The sequence below is a fragment of the Musa acuminata genome, chromosome BXJ3-8, assembly GCF_036884655.1.
Source record: "Musa acuminata AAA Group cultivar baxijiao chromosome BXJ3-8, Cavendish_Baxijiao_AAA, whole genome shotgun sequence".
NCBI classification, from domain to species: domain Eukaryota; kingdom Viridiplantae; phylum Streptophyta; class Magnoliopsida; order Zingiberales; family Musaceae; genus Musa; species Musa acuminata.
This window is the reverse complement of record NC_088356.1, coordinates 41,086,108-41,106,114: the sequence shown is the minus strand read 5'-3', so window position 1 is coordinate 41,106,114 and position 20,007 is coordinate 41,086,108. Positions and strand designations below refer to the sequence as shown.

General features: G+C 40.4%; 4 protein-coding genes across 4 annotated transcripts; 2 read left to right on the top strand and 2 right to left on the bottom strand.

The window, feature by feature from the left end:
* The first annotated feature begins 1,113 nt into the window (after window positions 1-1,113).
* Window positions 1,114-4,547, top strand: LOC103995090 (uncharacterized). Its single transcript, XM_009415597.3, has 2 exons — window positions 1,114-1,253; window positions 2,776-4,547. The coding sequence occupies exon 2, from the start codon at window positions 2,839-2,841 to the stop codon at window positions 4,417-4,419; it is 1,581 nt and encodes a 526-aa protein (XP_009413872.2). The 5' UTR covers window positions 1,114-1,253; window positions 2,776-2,838; the 3' UTR covers window positions 4,420-4,547.
* A 220-nt stretch (window positions 4,548-4,767) lies between these two features.
* LOC103995092 (protein VAPYRIN) lies at window positions 4,768-6,915 on the bottom strand. The gene has a single exon (XM_009415600.3). The coding sequence runs from the start codon at window positions 6,497-6,499 to the stop codon at window positions 4,868-4,870; it is 1,632 nt and encodes a 543-aa protein (XP_009413875.2). The 5' UTR covers window positions 6,500-6,915; the 3' UTR covers window positions 4,768-4,867.
* Window positions 6,916-12,543: 5,628 nt separating this feature from the next.
* Window positions 12,544-18,623, top strand: LOC135646147 (plant cysteine oxidase 2-like). The gene is made up of 5 exons (XM_065165354.1): window positions 12,544-13,169; window positions 13,550-13,671; window positions 17,410-17,566; window positions 17,643-17,846; window positions 18,310-18,623. Exons 1-5 carry the CDS (start codon window positions 12,947-12,949, stop codon window positions 18,432-18,434), a joined length of 831 nt encoding a protein of 276 aa, XP_065021426.1. The 5' UTR covers window positions 12,544-12,946; the 3' UTR covers window positions 18,435-18,623.
* A 48-nt stretch (window positions 18,624-18,671) lies between these two features.
* Window positions 18,672-19,927, bottom strand: LOC135646146 (histone-lysine N-methyltransferase SUVR3-like). The gene is made up of 2 exons (XM_065165353.1): window positions 19,250-19,927; window positions 18,672-19,184 (listed from the first exon to the last, which is right to left on the bottom strand). The coding sequence occupies exons 1-2, from the start codon at window positions 19,896-19,898 to the stop codon at window positions 18,796-18,798; spliced, it is 1,038 nt and encodes a 345-aa protein (XP_065021425.1). The 5' UTR covers window positions 19,899-19,927; the 3' UTR covers window positions 18,672-18,795.
* Between the last annotated feature and the right edge of the window lie 80 nt (window positions 19,928-20,007).

Here is a 20,007-nt window from a genome sequence, read left to right as displayed (position 1 = left end):
ATTAATATAATAAATATATATAATTTAAATACAAAAATATTTATTTTTTACCTTATGATTTTGTTTATGGATCACTTGATTATATTTATGCTTAAAATAATTCTTATATTTTTAAAAATCTAATTTTTAAGTTTCTCTCATCAAGTTTGAGTTGACAAACGTCAGAGTCTACTTACGTGACATGCTAACTCATAATAAACCATTAATACAATAACACATGTAATTTAAATTTTAAAAATTAAGACCACTCTCAATAGCGGGACGAGGAATCGTTGTGGAAACGATCAGCAAATTCTCTCATGTTAACGACAAACTTAAAAGTTTCTGGTTCTACCTAAGGTAGAAGTGTATCGACTAATCCAACACTAAACATGCAATGGTCTCATACTCCTTCTTCCTTCTCTTATGTGTATTTATCCCTATTGTCTTCCACTTTGTCCTTTCCTGTACCCTCACCCATCGCGCCTATGATGTGATGATCCAGCTCTCCCTTACCACCACCTCCGCCTTATGCTACTTTTGCCTCTCCACCTTCGACTAAAGCCTCCATTGCTTCCTCAACAAGATAGATTTTTTTAAAACTTCAATTACATAATATTATATTAATAATTTAATTTGAGTCAGCATGTTACGTAAGTAGACTTTAACGTTCATCAACTTAGACTTGACGGGAGAAATTTATATGTTATATTTTTAAAAATATAACAGTTATTTTAGATATAAATAAAAGCATAACGACTTAAGTGGTCGATGATCAAACTAAAAAAAATTAAAATATTTTTTTTTAATTTAAATTATATATATTATTATATTAAAAATTTATTATGAATGAATATATGAGATAAACAGATTCTAATGTCCGTTAACTCATATTTAACAAAAGGAACTTGTACGTTATAATTTTTAAAATATAAGAATAATTTTAGATACGAATAAATCATAAAGAATTTACCGACAGGAACGAATATTAATCCATAACTCTTTTTCTCAGTTTTACTGTAATTGATGAACCAAAAATGAGAACCAGTCGGTGTTGATGAAAGCACAATTCTTGAAGTCCTAGTTGGCTATTTCTTAGACCCTTGAAGAGTCTTTCTTAGACCCGAAGGTTGCCCGAAGGATCCGGTACCATCTTTACTCTTTCTCACTCTCTCTCCATTATAATACCAGAGAAGAAGTAGAAGAAGATGGAAGTCTCAAGGTCGGATCAGTAGTGGAGGACAGTGGGTGTTGAGGATTATTGCTAAGCTAAGGTGAGTTCTGTTCCTTTGCACATGTGAGGACTTCTTCCCTGGCTCTTCAGCGGTTTTCTTTTCCTGTTTTCAGTAGAAACATAAGATCTCAGTCTTTTAGGTGTTGTATGAGTTCTTCTGACTTGATTGGATCTCCAAAGTTTGGGACATAGCGGGATTTTTGCGTCATTAAGTTGGATCATGGAGATAAAGACTTCATTTTATGCTTTGTCATTAGTCTGGGAGTCACCTGATGCAGATCTATTGCATAAATCTGCCAAGATTTTTGAGCTATATATGTTGGATATTTTCCTAGTGGAGAAATCGACCATAACTAGCTGTGATTTCACATGTTCTTTTGAAAGGTAAGCTCTGATTCAAGCATAGACAGGGTTGAACATTTCAGAGGCATCAGTCCGTCAGAAACAGCACAATGCTTTTGGTGTTCATCACTGGGATTCCAAGATGAGCAAGTTTTACTGCATATGGATCATAGTTGTAATCACCTCACATTTTTCTCCTCTTAGCATTAATCAATCAAAATTACCATAATTAATGATTTACTTTATTTGAACCCTTCAATTTTCTTATAATATGATTAAGAAAATAATTAAAATTGGTGATGTGAATTTGAGGATAATAATATTATTATAAAATTTTGATTTATATTTTGAAATCTTTGATATTATAATTGTTACAACATTTTTATGATGCATAATAATATTTCAATTTTAAAATCTTATTATTAGTAAATATTAATTGTTGAATTTTGACATTAAAATAATTATTTAATTTCATGATGATGATGCATGAGTTATGATGTTATTTTAAGCTTATATCATAAATTGATAAGTTTTACAAAATCTCTATCATTTTATCTTAAACCAAATTATTTTGATATCGATTTAATTGTAAACATTATAGTTTTTGAATTAAAATGATAATTATAATTCATTTAATTAGACAGGATTTATGTGTGAAGTTCTATAATTTAATTAGTTTTAAATCTGAGATCATGAATTTATTAGATTGTTTTAGTGAATTAATATTGTATTACTAAAAGTTTTAATATATTATCGCTCATATGTTCTTATTTTATATTTATTTTCAAAGAAACCTACTAATTTATATTAGATCTGACGTTTGGGAAGAGACTTTTTAGTCACTTATAGCAATGTTAATCTTTTTCAAGTTGAAAATGTTTAGTAATGTGAAGACAAGAATATTGAATAAAAAATATAAATTATGGATTTTGAAGTGGTGATTTATAATTATTATATTGGGATGTGATAATAGCAGCAATTGATAGTAAAGAATGTGAAAAGATACTTAAAAATATTTTGTTGCTACAGTACACTTTGACAAAGCAGGAATTTGAAAAGATATATCCAAAAAGCTCCTGTATAAATATCTCAAACATATCAGATGCAACAAGAAACTTGATTATGCTAGTGTTTGTTGGAAGAAATACTTGTGTGAAATCTTCAACATGTGGTATGTGGTACTCGAAACTAAATGTCTTGCTACTTTTTGTTATTTTCAGGTCTCATTTCAAGCAGAAAAAAGGAATTTTAGCTGCAGAGACCCATCAATCACCAATCCACAAATGGAGGAGAAATGTGACTCTGTCGGCAACGCTGAGGTAAAGAATGCAAAGGAGGAGTTTCATCTCAAGCTCAAAACAAAAGAAAAGGGTACAATGATAGAAAAAGAAGAGAAGGAAGAGATCAAGGTTGAAGTAAACACAAAAGCTGTGAAGAAAGAGAAGGGCAAGTTCAAGCATGAAGACGACGATGATAAATGCAGAAGTGAGAGTGAGGAGAAAACACAGAAAGAAGTGAATGATAGAGATGCAGAAGCTGGAGAAGTTAATACAAAGGACAAGGGGAAAGCCAAGAAGAAAGACAAGGGGTCAAAGGATAAAGAAGAGAAGATGAAAAAAGGTAAATCAAACGACAAGAAGGAAGAAGATGGAGAGTTGGTAGAAAAGGATAAATCAACAGTGAAAAAGAAAGATGAGGATTGTGACCAAAAGAACAAGAAGGATGGGGAGACGAAGAAAGTTGAGAAGAAGGAAAAAGAGAAAGCAAAAAAGGACGAAGATAGTGAGCGGGGGGAGAAGAGGAAACACAAAGAGAAGGATGGAGAGCCAAAGAAAGATAAGAAAAAGGATGAGGAGGTGGATGAGATTAGCGAATCGAAGAAAGACAAGAAAAAGGAGAAGGATGAGAAGAAAGATAAGAAAAAAGATGAGGAGGTGGATGAGATTAGCGAGTCGAAGAAAGACAAGAAAAAGGAGAAGGATGAGAAGAAAGATAGGAAAAAGGATGAGGAGGTGGATGAGATAAGCGAGTTGAAGAAAGATGAGGAAAAGGAGAAGAAGGATGAGAAGAAAAAGGACGAAGCTAAAAAATCAAAGGAAGACAAGAAAAAGGAGAAAAAGAAGGACAAACACGATGAGTCCAAAGTAGACAAAAGTGATGCCAAGGAAGTCTCACAAAAAGAACTAAAGAATGGTGACAAACCTTGTGAACACAAAGATACTGAGGAGAAGAATAAACATGGAGATTCGGAGGGTGAAGAGATGGAATGCAAGCAAGAGCTCAAGGAAAAAAAGAAACTGAAAGAGAAAAATAGTGAAGAAAAGGAAAAGACGAAAAAGAAAACCAAGGATGGTGAACATGAATTGAAGGTAGAAAAAGAGGACGATACCGAAAACAAGAAAAGCAAGAAGGAAAAGAAGGGAATAGTGACAGTAGCAGACCAAATGACACATGAAGATCTTCAAAACAAGCTTGAGAAAGATTTGGAGCACAAAACGGAGTCGGCACATGCTGAAGCCAAATGCAAGGTTGGGGGTGATTCAAATGAAGATGAACACAAGGTCAGAGAGGCAGAAGCTATGAAAGAGGAAGCAGATGAAGATGGTAAGAAGAAAAAGGATAAAAAAGACAAGAAAAAGAAGGAAAAAAGCGAAGGTGAAGCAACTGAGAAGGAGGACAAGGGAGAGAAGAAGAAGGAGAAGCTTGATGGAAGGGAGAAGAAGAATGTTGGGAAGCTCAAACAGAAGTTAGAAAAGATTGACGCCAAGATGGAAGATCTACAAGCCAAAAAGGCCGACATCTTGAAACTGATACAAGAAGCAGAAGGGGGAGGTCGAGAGGTGGAAATACCCAAGGAAGAGTAAATGGCAATGCAACTTAGCTTTCTAATGTGTTCCGAGGGTGGCTTTTGTTAGCTTATGTCACTTTTCGATCTATAGTGTGTGTCTATGTAAGCATTAATACAAGATCATAGTAATCAAGTTGAATGTGATATCCTGGCTTTGTTGCACATATATATATATATATATAGAAGTCGGAAGATAGTTTCTTCCTGCACACTGGGTTGTACAGACGTTAAACATGTAATCTTTGGAGCCATGGCATGGAAGCTGAGCTTTCCTTTTCCTTCATTTGAGGAGAGACTGGTGCCCAGGTCTCCTGATGTACAAATGTTTATTCTTGCACGAGTACTTGCAATCACACGCAATGTGTACTTTCAGCAGGAGAAGAAGAGTTTTAAGGCAAATAATAAAAGAATTGGGACTTAAACCACAAAATTTAGCGCAAAATGCCGATACAACCCCGCCCACACTAGTGCGACCAAGCCACCTCCACCGCCGCCCTGGCCCTGTGGAACCGACCGCCGTTCCTCACCGCCACTCTGCCGCCGTCGCTGCCACCAATGTCACTCTTCTTCCTCCGCCCCTCCCTCTCTTTTCCCTTCTTTGCTCCCACGTCTCCGCCCCTTCGCTTTTCCACCAACAGCGCGGTGCTTCCGCGGGCCAGGATCCTCACGATGCCGTCGTATCCGTGGGAGGCGGCGATCTCCGCCGCCGTCGCTCCCTTCGCAGTGCGTGCCCCGATGTCGGCCCCCCGCCTCAGAAGCGCCTCCACCGCCTCCGCGTACCCAGCCTCGGCTGCGCAGTGAAGCGCCGTGTAGCCGTCCTCGTCTCTGGCCTCCACCTCCGCCCCCTTGTCCGTCAGCACCCGTATCGCCTCCACTCTCCCCTTGAACGCCGCCCTCATCAGCGCCGTCCACCCGTGCTGGTCCCTCCCGTTCACCGCTGCGCCTCTATCCACCAGGCGCGCCGCCGCTTGCACCTCCCCCTTCCTCGCCGCCGTCGCCAGCGCGTCCCCCAGCCTCAACGCGTCCAGCATCCTCACGTGGCCTCCCTCCGCCGCGAGGTCGTACGCCGTCAGCCCCGCTGCGTTCCGCACCTCCTTAACCCCCGCTACACCCCTGGTCAGCAGCAGTTTGACTATGGCTTCGTCCCCGCCGGCCGCAGCCGCGTGTAGCGGCATCCCACCGTCGGCACCGCCACGGGCGTCCACCCTCGCTCCCGCCTTCAGCAGCAGCTTCGCGCAGTCATGCCGCCGCCCCTCCGCCGCCAGGCGAAGCGCCGTCCGCCCGTCCGCCGCCGGCGCGTCCACGGCCACGCCATTGAGCAGGAGGAGACGGACGACTTCGGCGTGGCCGGCGGCGGCGGCGAGGTGCAGCGGGCCTAGGTCCGACCCCCGCGACCGCTCCACCGACGCCCGCCGCGCGATGAGGATCTCTGCGATCAGGGCCTCCCCGGCGGCCGCAGCCGCCTCCAGCGGCGTCCGGCCGTTCCGGTCCGCGGCCTCCACGTCGGGTTCGAACTCGAGGAGCAGCTGAACCAATTCCGGCCGGCACTGGGCGATGGCCAAATGGAGCAGCGTCCGACCCTCCGAGTCGACCGAGTCGACGGCCCGCCACTCCGGCTCGCTCCGTTCCAGCACCTCCCTGACCGAGTCCATCAACCCGTCCTCCACAAGCCGAGTCAGCACGGCCGATCCAACGAAGAAAATCCTGATGCCGCTATCTATGAACACTTGCTTCTTCTTGTTGGTGAACCACTCACCGGGGATCGAGTCGGAGATGGAGGCGGGGACCTTGAGGGAGGCGCTGGGGACGACGACGCTGTGGAGGAGGAACCGGTCGTCGCAGCGCGGGAGCGAGTCGGGGAGGGGCGAGTCGAGGGGGAGGAGGTAGGTGAACTCCACGAGGAGAGTAGCCAAGGGGGCGATGATGCCCGACCGGGGCCGGATCGCGTAGCGAAGCCGGTTGACGGGGTCGAGCCGGAAGGCGACCGGCATGGTGTACATGACATTGCGCAGGGTGAGCTCACCGCAGCATTTTTGGGTGGGTTCGACGCGGATGACGACCTGGCTGGACGGCTCCAGGTTTATCAGCCTATCCATGGGTGGAAGCCTCCTTTCTATCGAACACGAATCGATGGGCAACTGCAGTCCATCACCGAATGTGGTACGATTGAGGAAGGAGAAGAGAGGCGGCTTTAAGAGCTGTGAAAGAGAGCTCAAGGAACAGCCGGCGACAAGAAGAGGATGCCTGCCATATGGTGGGTGAGAAGAACAAGGCTGACCAGTTCATCAATCATACCAAAGTCTGCCATGACCTCTTCTTGGCAAACCAAGGGGTACGTCAGCTGAAAAGTTCCATTGCTCTACTAATAGCTTATTCGAGAATAAGCATCTCACTGTTGACAATGTCCATGGAGCATGATGCAGCTTAAGAGTCATTTCCCTCGAAGAAACACCATTTTCTGTGATAGCCGTTCGAGGACAAGAAGCAAACCGGCCTTTTCCTCATAGCAAACGTCAGAGTTTTGTCTTAAGCTGTATTATTGTGGAATAAGGAAGCTATGAAAACTCAGCCTCACTTGAGGCCATCTACTTCATGGTTGTGTCTTCGTAGAAAACAAATCTTCTTTGTGCTTAGTAATATCATGTGGTTTTCGTTTGTCTGCACTAGCTCTGTGCAAATTGGACGCCGGAGTCTTCTTTATTATGGATACTGTTCTTAGTATCCTTGGTTGTACGCCCAGCCTCTGCCCATTGCAAGAAGGAAGGGTTTCTTTATACACTTGCTGCTGTTCCTAGTGCAAAATCTAAGTCGATTGGATCATCGGGGCCCGATGATCCAAGGTACACATAACCACAGAAACAGTAGGCGAAAAGAGAAGGAGGCGAATGTCTCCGATCAAAGGAAAATAGTTGCATTAGGTTAAAGATCCGAAGAAGAACTTCCAATCGACATGAACAATGATCGAGCAGAACATCAACATTGGGAATAAGAACAAATCATTGAGAATTGATTCATAATAATTATCTAGATAGTTACTATGTTTTAGATAGGTATAGACATGTTTTAAGAAGTGACTCATGATCTAGAAGTTATAGGATAGTTCCTATACCTAACTCAATCATGGGTGACATGATAGAGTGAGATAGTTACCTCATGAAGTAAGATAAAGAATATACAATTGAGAATATTTTGTAAGTATTTTATGTCAATCCTCTTGTTTAAATACTATATCGGTTTTCTTGATTGAAATGATTCTTTTTTAATTGCATGTATTCCGTTTTTATCATTTCCTTGTTCTTTTATCTTTAACATTTGTGGTATTCGAGCCAAGTTTTAATTTGAACTAAGCATTATAATTATCAATGGTAATTCCATGTCTCAACCCCTTATTCTTATCTTCTCAGGCAAATGCTATGAATTTTAGAATATCAAGATGAAAACTCTATTCAAGTCTCAAGATCTTTGGGACTTAATAGAAAATGGATATATAGATCCAAATGACGAAATCAGACTGAATGAAGAATAGAAAGAATGACTCAAAGGCATTATTCTTCATTCAACAAGTTATACAGAGACAATCTTCTCTAGAATTGCAGCAGCGATGACCTCAAAGGAAATTTGGTTGATACTTCAAAATGAATTTCAAGGCTTATCAAGGGTGATTACGGTAAAACTTCAAATCCTTCATCGTGAGTTTGAAATTTTATTCATGAAAAGCAATGAATCGGTGTAAGATTTTCTTTCTTAAGTGACTAAAATTATTAGTCAAATGAAATAGTATGGTAAACATCTTCCTGATCATACAATTATTACAAAAAATTTGAGAAGTTTAACTCTGAAATTTGATCATGTTGTTGTCACAATTGAGGAGTCAAAAGATTTATCTACATTTGTATTTGATGGACTAATGAGTTCCTTGCAAGTACATGAAGCAAGGTTAAATATATCACTTGAAAAAAGTGAAGAAAAAATATTTGAGGAGTATTCTATTTCAATAAAAGATAAAAATTAACAGGAAAAGAACATGGAGGATTTCGTGGTAGAGGAAATGGAAGAGGAAGATGACACTTTAATGGGCATGATGAACAAAAGCAATCAAATTATAATAAAAAAAACTACAAGAGTGGAATTAAATGTTATTATTGTAAAAAGTTTAGTCACATGAAGGCAGATTGCTAGAAAAGAGAAAAACAAACAAGCTATGTGGAGGAAAATGAAGAAAATAGTAAGTTGTTTATGACTTATTTATAAGTTAATGATATCTCAAATAATTATTTGGTTTCACTGATAGTGATTAAGCAGGAGCGTTAGATGATAGAAAGAGTGCTTCAGATAATATTTTTAACCTCAAATCAGGAGTTAAAGCAAGCAACAACTGTTATCAACATCGAAAGCAAAATATGTAGTCGTAACATCGACAATTTGTCAAGCAATATAGCTTAGAATACTTCTTGAAGATCTTCATCAGAACGAAAAGAAGCAATGAAAATGTTTTGTGACAAGAAAGCCACAATTACAATGACGAATAATCTAATATTTTATGAAAAAATGAAGTATATAGAGATACGTTATCATTTTATCTGGGATCTTATGACAAATAGAGTCATAGCAATAAAATATTATGGAACAGATGAATAAGTTACATATATCCTCACTAAGTTGCTTCTAGTTCAAAAGCATGTTTATTTCATATTACAAATTGATGCATATAACTATGAATCAAGGGGGAGTGTTGAGAATTGATTCATAGTAGTTATCTAGGTAGTTACCATTTTTTAGATAGTTATCAATATATTTTAAGAAGTGGTCCATAATTTAGAAGTTATAGGGTAGTTTCTATACGTAACTCAATCATGAGTGACATGATGGAGTGAGGTAATAACCTCTAGGTCCTATATATAGGACCATAGTTTATGAAGCAAGATAAGGAGTATACACTTGAGAATCTCTTGTAAATGTTCTATGTTAATCCTCTTATTTAAATACTACATCGATTTTTTTTATCGAAATTATTCTTTTTAATTGCATCACAGTATTATGTTTTTATCGTTTCTTTGCTTCTCCATCCCAACATAAATAAGAATAAGGAGAACCGCCAAGAAGACATAGTTGGTAAAGATATGAAAAAGCACTTACAATTTACCTAACCTTCTTATGCAAAGAACCAAGAATGACGACATAGTCGATGATTACCAGAGTGCTTAACCGGGGAGTAGATTCATCGTATAATCAATCGACGAGCGAAAATCTAGAGGATATTCGATCGACGTAACATTGTTGAGCAAAAACCTATATCGAGAACAATGAAGTCGAGGATTAGTATAGAGGGGATCGAACGAATGGCCTGACATCGTGAGAGCATCGCTCCGTGAGAAAGAGAAAGAAAAATGAATCTTGTCGAGTGTCGTATTTGGTATCACCAGTCGGGAGACTTGTATGATCCTAATTTAAAAATTATATAAATTATTTTTCAAATATGCTCGTTATTATAGCATTTTAGTTATCACAATAAAAATATTATAAGATTTACTTAAAAATATTTTAAATAAATTAGATAGAATCAAAATATACTAGAATTCATTTCATATATCATTCAAATATATATTAATAATGACTTAAAAGAATAATATTACCTGAATAAAAATTAAAAATTAATTTATTACAATATTTTGACTATCATAATAAAAACACTATAAAGCCTACTCGAAAACATTATAAATGATCTAAATAGACTTTTAATTTTAATCAAACTAATTACAAGCCTAAAAATATAATATATGAGTAATGATAACCAAAGAAAAAATATGATATGTTGTCGTTTATAGTTAATAACATTTATAGTATTTTCAGTACATCAATAAAGCATTATAAATACTATTGAATAATATTATAGTAATTTAAAATTGATAAAAATGGATAAAAATTTTGACAAATTTTTTTTAAGGGCTACTTAAGATATTTTTAAGTTAGAAGCATTGTTTGAAAAAAATAAAAAAGGGTACCAATTAGAAAATACTCAAAATATAGGTATTTTTAAAAGATCATCATTTTGTAAAATTACCAATTGCTACATAAATTTTTTTGGAAATAACCAAAATAAAATATTTAGAATGCTCATACATGTCCAATAACTTTTTTTTATGATTATAATAAAATTTGAGAAAAAACCATAATAACCATTTTAATAAGGTTATGTAGCCATTGAACGTCAATGAGAAGCCACCTAATCCAAAATCAAGAAGAAAATTTGAATTTATGATCACTGTGCTATTGTAATGATATGGCAAAATAACATAAACTATGCTTAATTTTACTTCATCCAACAATTCTAAACGACAATGAGAAGCCACCTAATCTAAAACCAAAAAGAAAATTTGAATTTATGATCACTGTGTTATTGTAAGATTATGGCAAAATAACATAAACTATGCTTACTTTTATTTCATCCAACAATTCTAATTCTAATGTTAATTATGTTATATAGAATGGCCAGTGGTAGCGATAGAATTATTATTTTTTGTTTGACACAAACATCAGTGGATGTGCATAAAGCAACAAAGTATATACGATATATATTTTTCTTAAAAGATAAGAATGTAAGTTTCGGATTAAAAACATACAATAAACTATCCTAATCTTTACTAATTAAGATAGTTAATATTTTTAAAAAAATATATTAAAAAAACATCATTGTTAGATTAATATTCAAGATGTAAAATATATCAGGTAAGATTTTGAACCATAGTTTTTAGTAAAAATATATGGTACATTATCACTAAAATAATATTTAAGATGTAAAATATATAAGATGAGATCTTTAATAAATTAATTTAATATACTATCATCAAATTAATAAATAATGTCTTATCGATGATAATACCGTAACCATTATAACAATCTTAATAATAAGTGATTATATATATATATGTGATATTGACAATTAAAATATTATTTTAATGACGTGGACTGCACTTTTCGTGAGTTGTCCCACCCAGCCTTGGCCACAGCCATGCAATGGCTTCCTCAAAACAACATCACGCTAATAGCTGATCGGAAGAGAGACATTCTCGCTGCAACACATTTGTCCCACACTATGTCCGAACTCTGAATGATGCTCTCACCTCGTGTATCACACATGCGAAAAGATGGTCCAGCGACAGGATCTGTGCTGCAATGTACCAAATACCCAAGCCTGCCGAAACATTCCATGTGTCAATGGAACCAACAGAAAGCAGCAGTAGACGATGACTATAAATGCAGGAATGGACCGCATCCCTGACAAGTTATTGTGCGTCGGGCAGGAATGGCAATGGACTAAATCGATCCACCACCGAAGCGATTGGTTAATGCGGAATTATTATGTCGGGAGACCGTATGGTCGGACCGACTTACCAATCGAACCGAGTGGGATGCTGGTTTGCTTTTGAACCGGCATCGGGATTCCTATCATATCATAACATTTGCAACGTTTTAATGGCCATATACGCGTGTGCATCCAAAATTATACGTGCTCACATATATTTATGAAGCAGCAGTATGCAACACATATTATTGCAAACTACGGGAACGCGATAACTTATATTTTTATGACTTCCAATTTATTTCATTCAGGTAATTTCGATGGGATGGGCCACTCACGTGCGGTGCCGCCACTAGAGTCGCCCGGGCTCTCCCTCACCCACGAAACACGTCACTCGTCTTTAAACCTCCGCGTCTGTCGCCTTTCAGCGGATCCCTTTGCCCAGCGCGATCCAGCACGTGATGCTCACGAGCGTACATGTGGCATACGATGGCGTCGGCCGTGGTGGGTCAGGATATGAAAGGGCGCTCCCACCAGACTCCGTATAAGACAGAAAGACGTAGCAAACATAGTCTCATCTACGTCAATTTTTGTACACCCAGAGGATGACGCGTGTCAAAATCACACGCAAAAAGCATTTTTTGCATGGTGGACATGGCATCTTTTTGACAGCAGTGACTCTTGCGAAGTTACCAAACTGGTCCGGCGACGTTGCAACCTCGATGAGGGCATTTCGGTCCTTTCACCGAGACAATGAGACACGGCGTCCTGCATCGATGAGAGCATTTGGGTCAATTCACCGATGACACTGAGACACTAAAAAAGGACGAGGTGGGGTGCTCAGCAATCTGTGTACGGTCGGGGAGAGCTGTTTCGGGATGGCTAATAGGCTGGTGGAGGCGGGGAGGGAGCCGAAAGGGGCCAAGAACTCGAGCAGTTTCGTGGTCTTCGCTTCATGAAACCATGGAGATTTCGTAAGCCAAAGCCATGCGATGGCCCATGGTTTTGTTCCCCCCCGCCCCTCCTTTATATACCCCCACCTGTCCAATCCTCCCTTGCGCAAGTTCCATTTTTTCCACTGTTCTTCGTGGATCCCGATCCTGAGTTCGAGCTTATCCGCTCCATGTCTGGTCTTTTCCCACTTCTCCGCCGATATTAGATCTCCGGTGCGTGTAAAGCCCGGACCTTGAGACGTCTCGACAATCGCCAACGGCGAAACATTACGTCTTGCAGGCGAGACGGGATGAAGGTGGAGGCGAGCAATGGGGAGGAGGGGAAGCGAGTGGGGGCGAAGCGGAACGGCGAGAGGCTGGTGAGGAAGCAGGGTTGCAGCCGGAGGACACGGCGGAGGGTGCACGCGGCCTCCACCGCCATCCAGCGGCTGTTCGTGGCCTGCAAGTCGGTATTCAAGGGCCCCGGGACCGTGCCGGAGCCCGCCGACGTCGAGATGCTGAAGCTCCTCTTAGGTATCGTCTCCGAACCTCCTGCTAGCGTTGCTTTGCGCGAATCCCAACCATTGTTGTATCTTTCTTGGTCTTTAATACTTGTAGATTCGTTCTTTGATTGCGCTGATACCAACTTGAAGTAAGATTTGATGCATCTACCCATGCTCTGTGTTTGAAGGCACGAACTCCAATCCATAAATAATATTTTACTTAACTAGGTTTTTTTATTGGCTTCATGCTTCGGATAGAACTCGATTTATACCCATACTTCTATGCACACAAAATTTCCCAGTAATCTTCTAGTTTGTATTCATTATCAACATTGAACGCATGCTCTTGCTAAAGTTTGAAGGCCGTGCTTACTGGAAGTTCTAACCATGTGAGATTCTATCCATCTCCAGATAAAATGAGACCAGAAGATGTTGGGCTAAGCACGGACATACTCTTCTTTAAGTCCAAAAGTTCTTCCAGTGGAACCCCAAGGATCACATATGCCACCATACATAAATGCGACAACTTTTCGGTAAGACTTGCCCCCTTGATGGCACCATGCTTTGCTTACCATGAGAAATTGCACTCTTAGCAAGATGCATTTGTTGGATATGATGACATATTGTTAGAGCTAGCCCCAGGAAATTTACCACAAGATAATTTTGGCAACCCAACAAGACAATAAAGCGGAAGAATAAAAGAAGCGACAAGAACATCAGAACACCAGATATACGTGGTTCAGTCAATTGACTTTGACCTACATCCACGGACGAAAGAGGAGCAAATTACTACTGCAAAAGAGGGACAATTACAAATGCCTTAGGAAGATGTTCCTAGGCCATAAAACACTCGAAAATACTAAACAAGAAAAACCAAACTATAAGTCCAATTTATTTAACTGAGTATGGATTTAAACCAAAGCAAACACTTAGGTTTTTCTTGTGGTGCCACTTGTGGTACCTATGGTGCATCTGACTTCAAAGCCCAGACCCTTATTTATAGTTCCAAGACGAGACAACAAGTCTGATTTTCCCGATGTGGGACTATGGGACTTGCCAAACTAACAAATCTCCACCTTGGCATGTTCCAACAAAACTTGCTCCACCTTCTTCATAAAAGCCCCAACGGGCAATCACCAACAATGAACACCAACCAAGTCCAAGCACTGCTTGAACTTGTAAACCGGAAGAACCTTCATAAGCATATCAGCTCGATTGTCCTTCGTATGAATTTTCTGAACAAGGACCTTTCTTTCAGCAATGGTATCCCATTTGCATCCAACAATTTTCTTACCAGAACGCGGCTTCACAAGATCCCAAGTTCTATTCCGATGGAGAGACTCAATTTCTTCATTCATCGCAATCAACCACTTAGCGGAATTATCACAGGAAACTGCATCTGAGTAGGAAGTAGGCTCACCAACTTCACTTGTCTCTTCTGCAACAGACAAAGCATATGCAACCAAATTTGCATATCTTTGTGGTGGTCGAATATCTCTCCGTGGTCTATCCTTGGCTATGGAATATTGCTCTTCCTTTGGATCATCTGCGTCAGTAGACTCGGGACCACCTACTGGCATTCTTTTAGTAGAAGAGTTCGACTTAAAAGAATCTGAACTACCAATCTCAAGCTTCACTTGCTTCTGCGCACTATCATTTGAACAACTAGTAGAATCCTCTTTGGAAGATAACATAAACAATTCATCAAAAGTAACATCTCTACTGATTATAAATTTTGGGGATTTGGGATCAGAACACCATAATCTGTATCCTTTTACCCCAGAAGCATACCCAAGGAAAATGTACTTTTTAGCCCGATGCTCTAATTTTCCTTCATTTACATGCATGTATGCTGGACACCCAAAAAATTTTAAATCAGAATAATCAGCAGGAGTATCTAACCAAACTTCCTCCGGAGTTTTAAAGTTAAGTGCTGCAGAAGGAGCGCGGTTGACAACGTAACAGGCCATATTAATCGTCTCTGCCCAAAAGTCCTTTGTCAACCCTGCATTTGAGATCATACACCTTGCCCTCTCCAAGAGTGTTCTGTTCATACGTTCGGCCACACTATTTTGTTGAGGCGTCATCCTAACAGTGCGATGGCGAACGATTCCTTCATTTTTGCAAAATTCTTCAAAGTCACCTTCACAAAATTCCATGTCATTATCTGTTCGAAGCCGCTTAATCTGTTTACCTGTTTGCTTCTCAATCAAAGCCTTCCATTGTTTAAATGTTAGAAAAACATCATTTTTATGCTTCAAAAAATAAACCCAAACTTTCCTGGAATAATCGTCAATGAAACTCAACATATACCTGGCACCACCCTTAGACTGAACATGAGCTGGACCCCAAAGGTCTGAATGAATATAGTCAAGAGTACCTTTCGTTTTGTGAACTGCCGGAGAAGTGAAGCTGACTCTTTTCTGCTTTCCAAAAATGCAGTGTTCACAAAAATCAAGTGGCCCAGTACTCTGTCCGCAAAGTAGACCCCTTTTGCTCAATATGCTCAAACCTTTTTCGCTCCCAAAAGCATATGCCATAATTTGGTGATGTCAGAATCAGACAATGATGATGACGAAACTGCAACCAAACCTGTGACAGTAGTTCCCTGCATAATATACAAGTTACCAGACCTACAAGCTTTCATAACAACAAGAGCACTTCTAGAAACTTTCATAACTCCACCTTCAGTTGTGTATTTACACCCAAGGGCCTCTAGGGTGCCTAAAGAGATGAGATTCTTTTTTAAATCAGGAACATGTCTAACATTAGTGAGCGTCCTCACAATACCATCATGCATTTTAATTCGGATTGTACCTCTACCAACAACATCACATGCGGCATTATTGCCCATCAAAACAATTCCATCATTACAAGATTCATATGTGGAAAACAAATCCCTAGTGATAAGAACAACCTGAATCTAAAATCCATTCATTTTTAGACCTCGTCCTGTCATCAATAGCAGAAAAAATATTTCCAACAATCTCATCTGTTGCTACACTAACTTCAGCGGATTCAGTAGTTTTTTCAATAAATTTTTCCTTTTGCTTTAATTTATTTTTCAATTTAAAGCAATCAGATTTAATGTGCCCCATTTTATGACAATATCTGCATTACAAATTTCTATGTCTAGATTTAGATCTAGATTTAGATCTACTACTGTCAAATTCTCTTTTATCCATTCTCCCCCTAATAACCAGACCCTCAGCCTGATTCTCTCTATTTTCCCCAGTGATATTCCTGTCTATCTGCTCCTTAGATTTCAATGCATATTTAATTTCTTGATACAAAACTATTTCTTTTCCATAAATCAAAGTATCACGGAAATGCTTAAAAGATTGGGGAAGAGAACACAAGAGTAACAAAGCCTTATCCTCATCATCAATTTTTGCATCTATATTCTCCAAATCCATAACCAAAGAATCAAACTTATCAAGATGTGAGAGTATAGATGTACCTTCAGTCATCCGAAGCATATATAGACTCTGCTTCAAGTAGAGACGATTCTCCACTGTCCTCTTCATGTAAAAGGCTTTAAGCTTGTCCCACATGCTCTTAGCCGTAGTCTCCGTAGCTACCTCCCGTAAAACCTCGTCAGAGAGATTTAGAATGATGCTTGATCGGGCCTTCTTATCCATACCCGCAAACTCTTCTTTTGACATATCATCTGGAATGCTCTCGGTTCCCTGTAGTACCAAATCAACTCCGTCTTGAACCAAAATGGCCTCCATCTTGAGTTGCCACAAGCCGAAGTTGACATTTCTAAAGCGGAAGAATAAAAGAAGCGACAAGAACACCAGAACACCAGATATACGTGGTTCAGTCAATTGACTTTGACCTACATCCACGGACGAAAGAGGAGCAAATTACTACTGCAAAAGAGGGACAATTACAAATGCCTTAGGAAGATGTTCCTAGGTCATAAAACACCTGAAAATACTAAACAAGAAAAACCAAACTATAAGTCCAAACTATTTAACTGAGTATGGACTTAAACCAAAGCAAACACTTAGGTTTTTCTTGTGGTGCCACTTGTGGTACCTATGGTGCATCTGACTTCAAAGCCCAGGCCCTTATTTATAGTTCCAAGACGAGACAACAAGTCTGATTTTCCCGATGTGGGACTATGGGACTTGCCAAACTAACACATGTAGATTCCTTAACAAGCATTAAGAATTTATCGGGAAGTTCCCTTTCTTTGATGAAGGTGCCTTTAACATGTGGGGTAGAATGTTCTTGTTTTTTGATACATTCATGTTTCCTTGCAGATGTGTATATTCTTCTTGCCCCTAACAGCAGTTATTCCTCTTCATAATCACCCTGAGATGACTGTTTTCAGCAAGCTACTATTGGGATCGATGCATATAAAATCATACGATTGGATCGATCCCGATAAATCAAGTATCTCCGCATCCTCAGCTAAAAGTGAGCTCCCATTCGCTCTCTCTGATTCCATCTTACCAAATTCTCAATCCATGGCAATGTGTGGTATAATTTGCAGTGAGGCCGGCAAAGCTGGTGGTCGATTCCGATTTCACTGCACCTTGCAACACCTCCATTCTTTATCCAACAACTGGGGGAAACATCCATACCTTCACAGCCATCACACCCTGTGCTGTGCTCGATGTTCTTGGACCCCCTTACTCAAAGGAAGACAATCGCGACATAACGTATTATCGCGATCATCCCTACACGAAATATTTAGGTAAGCAATGATCAGCTCCTACGAATAGATGCATGTTGCTCGACTTTGTTCTTTGCTTGTGGATTCTGATTCCTACTGCCCAATATATGCATCTTAGTTGACACTACAATGGACTTGTAATAAATAACAGTATCCATGTTTTGCAAACATTGTGATGATTCAATGAGCTGTTAGTTTGCATGTGTATTATATCCAGTATGTCACCTGACTCATTGAATCTTTTCCTTTACAATTTGTTTCTCCTACTGTTTGAAAACCATGTGGTTCTTTGACTTCACCAGTGTCATAATACTGACTATGATTGCTGTCTTTAATGCTAATGTATTATTTTGGACTTCACCCAACTATTTTGCCAGGCTACTACTGCCATGCATAATGTCACTGAGTAATCTGTTTGTTTGGTGCTGATTGAACAAGACAGATGATTTCTGTTCGTTTATAAAGTCTTATGGACCTTGTGCAGATGATGCCACTGACCAAAGTGGAGAGGAGAAACATGATCTGGGATGGCTGGAAGAGATTGACATTTCCAAGGATTTAGAGATGGATGGCGTAAAATACCTGGGCCCACCTGTCATTGATGGTTGACCAAAGTTCCAACCAGGATTTAGTTGCCATCCTCCATAGGTTTTTCCTGGTGCGAGTTTGATGTCAGGGTGTGTAAAGGCAGAACTATTTTTTAGGTGATTGCGTCAATTTTATTCCTCTTTCTGGTCTGTCACTTGTCGATTCTCATTAACTCAGTGTCGTGAACAATTTTTTTCTTGGTTTTGATGAGATTCACTCCATATGGAATTTGTGACGAACATATGTTCATCGTCATCATAAAAAAATAATCTCAGTTCATGGAATCAACCCAAACAATGAGGAAAGAGATTGTGAACCAAATCTAAATTTGGCTACAGTCAACAGTCAGCAGAACCATGAGAAACGTATCATCCACCGGAGTTCATGTTTCTTCTGACGGCAGCCTGCCGACACAGCAAGAGCTTCCACAGAAGCAAGGTAAACCCTGCTTTGTAAGATCAGCAACTCCGTAGCTGAAGGTGAGTTCTTCACCATCAACCACATCCTTGGCAGCAAAGAAACAGAGTCGCGGAAGCAATGACCCAGAGTTCCTGACCAGGACTGTCGAGAGATTGCCACCATCGCACGAGTGATTGACGAATCGAGCTATGTTTCCCACCTTAGTAGCATCGATGTTGACTCTCAAGCATGCTTTGCCTGATGGAAGATGCTCTCTTACAACCAGAAGGGCAGGATGAAGCCTACCACCACATGCAAGCTCATCGTAAGTTCGCTGCCTCCTCCTTGCTTCTTCTGTCGTCAAGAACTCACCTACACAGAGCAAAATCATTGTCCAATGACAGAGAAGCAGCGAAAATAGGATAAGAAGCCCATACCGGCATATTCACAAACAAATTGCCCTCTGTGGATGAACTGAGCAGCGTGCAATCCCCAACCCTTATTCCTATCTTTAATGATCCTCAATTTAACCGAAACCCCTCTCTGAGTCAATCGATTCACGCACTCAACTCCACAAGAACAGTTTGTCCCGCACTCTGTCATCAGATCTGTTCCGTTTCCGGCATTGGAACTTGAGAAAGATCCCATCTTGGGGCTCGAACACGGGCAGCGACCGTAATCCCCGACTGCCAGAGGAGCGCACACGTTGCAGCCGCAACCGGCGCCGCTTCCCGTGATCGGGGACTCGAAGACCGCCAGAGAAGAAGCATCCAAGATTCGATTTTTATCGGGGTCTCCGCCCCACGGCTGGGCGGAGGGAGCCGGTGAGGACAAGGCGAGGACGGGGAATCGGGTGTAAAGGAAATACGAGTAGGGTTGACCATCGCCCGTGGGGTCGAGGAAAGGGATGGAGTGGCGCTCTAGGCCGCGGGTGGCATCGGACGCGCGTCGGGAGGAGACGGATTTACCTACGCGGCTGAGGGCCTTACAGGTGGAGGCGGCGGCCGCTAGGTCCGGCGGCGGAAGCCACGGTAGGACGAGCTCCGCCCATTGCCGAAGGTCCGCTCCCCCGCGGGTTCTCCTCATGGATCTTAAAATGTTACCGGCTGTGAATAAAGATAGAAGTATTGGCCCTAATATTACACTGATTTATGCGACCGTACGCTCAATAAATGTATGTTTTGTGCATACACCA